This window comes from Coregonus clupeaformis, chromosome 25 (genome assembly GCF_020615455.1).
Source record: "Coregonus clupeaformis isolate EN_2021a chromosome 25, ASM2061545v1, whole genome shotgun sequence".
NCBI lineage: Eukaryota > Metazoa > Chordata > Actinopteri > Salmoniformes > Salmonidae > Coregonus > Coregonus clupeaformis.
In genome coordinates, this window is record NC_059216.1 from 10,111,847 (window position 1) to 10,116,200 (window position 4,354).

General features: G+C 43.0%; 1 protein-coding gene across 1 annotated transcript; it reads right to left on the reverse strand.

Moving 5' to 3' along the window:
• Positions 1–722: 722 nt before the first annotated feature.
• Positions 723–4,347, reverse strand: LOC121539245 (actin, alpha cardiac muscle). The gene is made up of 9 exons (XM_041847591.1): positions 4,253–4,347; positions 3,028–3,173; positions 2,733–2,861; positions 2,484–2,594; positions 2,291–2,375; positions 1,717–1,878; positions 1,387–1,578; positions 1,082–1,263; positions 723–959 (listed from the first exon to the last, which is right to left on the reverse strand). Exons 2-9 carry the CDS (start codon positions 3,154–3,156, stop codon positions 816–818), a joined length of 1,134 nt encoding a protein of 377 aa, XP_041703525.1. The 5' UTR covers positions 3,157–3,173; positions 4,253–4,347; the 3' UTR covers positions 723–815.
• Positions 4,348–4,354: the final 7 nt, after the last annotated feature.

Genomic DNA, 4,354 nt, shown 5'->3' on the forward strand with positions numbered 1-4,354 from the left:
AACTATTCCACTAGAAGGAGTGAAATTGACGTTGTTCCTTTTAGATTTAATAGTGGTCTGGGGAAATACACTTTTTTGTACTCAGCTGCCATTCTTTGGAATAGTCTTCCAAAGAATTTCAAACTTATAACCTCCAAAGGCAGTTTCAAGTTCTCACTGAAAAAATTGCTAAATAGCAGCATGTTGTAAGACTGTAAGGGTGAGAAGAAAATGCCCGGAATAGCATATGGTCTGCCTTTTGGTGCCTATTGTGTATCATATTGTGATTGTCTTGTATACTGTATATTAGGGATTTATTGTTTTATATAGTAAGGGTATGTGAGACAAGGGAGATGTACCTTTCCAGAGTTTTATTAGGAAATGGAACTGTACAAATGAGCTTCCCCCTCCAAAAGGACCACAACGGAAATAAGCTTTTAAGTTTTATTGTGTTATCCTTTATGATTTTCTTAAATTGTATATGGAGGCGTCACCGGCTGGAGTGCCCTTATGTATGTATTAAAAAAATTGTCTAATAAATGCAATCAATCAATCAGTCAAAGGAAAATATGAATACCAAAAATACTGTAAAAATTGTATTTACTTTTTCAATATTCAATATTTCAATGCACTTGTAGATTCGAATTACAGATAGATAGATAGATAGATAGATAGATAGATTCAAGTTGGTGTATGGCATCTTAATAGGCCTATAGCAATGCAGAAAAGAGTCAGAACAAATGTACTGTTACAAGGATCTATTTTTATTACAACAGTACACGTATATACAGTAAACAACACAGTATAAATGTATGGGTGAAGGGGGGTTTGATTGTTTAGAAGCACTTCCTGTGGACAATGGAGGGGCCTGCCTCATCGTACTCCTGCTTGCTGATCCACATTGCCTGGAAGGTGGACAGGGAAGCCAAAATGGAGCCACCAATCCAGACGGAGTACTTACGCTCGGGGGGAGCGATGATCTAGAAGATAAACAGAGTACAGGGAATTGCTTAGTTTCACGTAGACCCACTGTAAATCGGAACATTACAATTAACTTGATGGTTAACTTCCTGAAGTTTAACATGGTGGGATTGTCCCTCACCTTGATCTTCATGGTGCTGGGGGCCAGGGCTGTGATCTCCTTCTGCATACGGTCAGCAATACCAGGGTACATGGTGGTACCACCAGACAGCACATTGTTGGCGTACAGGTCCTTACGGATGTCAATGTCACACTTCATGATGCTGTTGTAGGCGGTCTCATGGATACCAGCGGACTCCATACCTGGTAGAAGATATTACAGAAGATAATTAATTGACACAGAAACACAAAAACATTGATTGTAATAACACATTGTATAGCAACCATAATGTATAATGCAAAATGCATACTGTAAGTATAACTTACCAATGAAGGAAGGCTGGAAGAGGGTTTCTGGGCAACGGAAACGCTCATTACCAATGGTAATGACCTGACCGTCAGGAAGCTCGTAGCTCTTCTCCAGGGAGGAGGAGGAGGCAGCGGTGGCCATCTCATTCTCGAAGTCCAGAGCCACATAGCACAGCTTCTCCTTGATGTCACGCACAATCTCACGTTCAGCTAAGGGGGGCAAGTTTCAATGATGAGAGGAAGAACATTTACACAACTGCACAGCAAGAGATTGCTCTAAACACACAGAAATTACAATAACATAAAAAATGAGGCATAACCTCATTGACAGAAGTTAGCTCTCCTTACCAGTGGTCACGAAAGAGTAGCCACGCTCTGTCAGGATCTTCATCAGGTAGTCAGTCAGATCGCGACCAGCCAGATCCAGGCGCATGATGGCGTGGGGAAGAGCATAACCCTCATAGATGGGGACGTTGTGGGTCACACCATCACCAGAGTCCAGCACAATACCTATAGGGAGCAGACAAAGCACATTAGTCAGTCAGACAGACATGACTGACAGAGGAATGGCCGGCTGCCATATGGGAATCACTCCAAGCATATGTCACATCATAAACTAACAAACAATGCAGCTGACATCAATGGCTACAGGTGTGCCACATACCCTGCCACATACCCTGCCAAACAGGGAATAACATGTCCTCGACAACAAAGGAACAATTAATCTAGCTGTCTCTGACAACTAAACAGCTCACTTACTCAACACTATTGTAATACAGGTGCATCAACTTGATTTGAGCTGTCTCCTGTTGTCATATTGACCACTAATGTGTGGAAGCAAACTACATATTGTATCAGTAATATAGCAACTATCCATGGTTGACATTGGTACATATAAGAGGCAGTGTCCTGGAATACTGACCGGTGGTACGACCGGAGGCGTACAGGGACAGGACAGCCTGGATGGCCACATACATAGCAGGAACGTTGAAGGTCTCAAACATGATCTATAAGGCAAGAATAAGATAAACATTTCAGAAGTTTGCTTGACTGTTATCCTCTAACAAAAGACATGGATTTGAAATAAAGTGGGGGGATAATGGAGTTCAAAGTACCTGGGTCATCTTCTCTCTGTTGGCCTTGGGGTTCAGGGGAGCCTCTGTCAGCAGGGTGGGGTGCTCCTCAGGGGCCACACGCAGCTCATTGTAGAAGGTGTGGTGCCAGATCTGCAAGGATACGAAATAGTAAAAGTTTCCAGTTTATTATATTATTATACTGCATGTATTTACTTCTAGTCTTGTGCCAAAGTCAATGCCAAAACTCTGCAAGATGTTGTAAGAAGTGTGTTGTAATCTAGGACCCACCTTCTCCATATCGTCCCAGTTAGTGATGATGCCATGCTCAATGGGGTACTTCAGAGTCAGGATACCCCTCTTGCTCTGAGCCTCATCACCTACATAGCTGTCCTTCTGACCCATACCCACCATCACACCCTGGATGAGAAAGAAGAGAGGTTAGGAGTGACACAATCATCACTGTAGCCTACATGACAGACGGCAAACTAACATACTGCACCCTTTTTGACAGTTCCCCCCTAAAAATGTGTGTCTATACAATGGCACAATCTATACCAGCCCCAGTTACATTATGGTACAGTACCTGGTGGCGGGGCCTTCCAACAATGGAAGGGAAGACAGCACGGGGAGCGTCATCTCCGGCAAATCCAGCCTTGACCAAGCCAGAGCCATTGTCGCACACAAGGGCGGTAGTCTCGTCGTCGTCACACATGGTTTTACTGGGATGGTCTGTGGGTGACAGAGAGACACAGGGGTGAGACTGAGTGGTGGGAACAGCTGCAACCCCCCCCACCATTGAAGGAATTTCCAGCAGGCCTATCCTAATTGGTTTGTTCACCACCACAAATAATTTATTACTGTACTGACATGAAAAATGTTTGCATCCGAATCCATGTTTTCGATATTCTGCATTTTTTTGTCTTTTGGAATAATATATTGATTTTACTACTGTAGTCAAAGTTGTACAACTTGTCTTAAAACTGTTTTGAAAATGTTATCAATTCCTTGTATTTAAAATAGCAGCTATCTACAATTTATCCCATTGTATTTTTGTCCCAAACATGTTGTGAAGTTAGTGATACTGTGTATCGGCTGTCATGATTGTTCCTGGGACATTTTAGGGCTGCCGAGGTAGCTCCAAAAAGGGGCATATCAGTGGAAGCAGCAAGCAAGACCAGCTATCTATTTTAAGCTCCACACCCTGGTTGCTCCACACACAGCTACACCAAGTGCCACATTGACCTCCATGGATCCCTATCTGGAGCTATTTCAGACATGGGAGAGTTGGAGCCAACCCAGAGAGCAGCTGTCGGCACATTGTAACACCTCTGTTTACAGCATGGCTCCTTGCCCCATCTGCCTATAATGGCTTCATTCATTAGACAGTATTTAGTTCTGTCTCAATGTACCTGACCAAACCAGCATTGATCAGTGTATTGGTAACTTTTTACTAAGTTATTACACTGTATTTACCTGCACCCTCCCCACAATCACCTGATGATAAATCGTTTATTATTCACAAATCTCTGAATAGCTGAATGTCTCTTATTATTTTGGTGCGATACCATGAATCCATTCCAATAAGCAGTGACTTCAGTTTGAAGTGTACTTCTAGTTCATGCCTCAATAAAGCTACAAACAATCCATCCAGGTAGAAAACACTATATCATCCAATGTCAGAGACCAGCTCTGTCTGGTCAGCGCCAGGTGAAGATGTACTCAAATAACTAAAATGTGGACACCCAGTCCCCACAAAGTCTCATGTTTTCCATAGATATAAGTAGTAATATGCAGTAATATTCACTCACCAAGTTGTAGCGCAAGACTGATGCTTCCACTGGGACAAAGGAGGAGGGGGAGAGGACCCCTTAAATAAGAGTGGGGTCTGGGGACCAGGGGTGGAGCCTGGA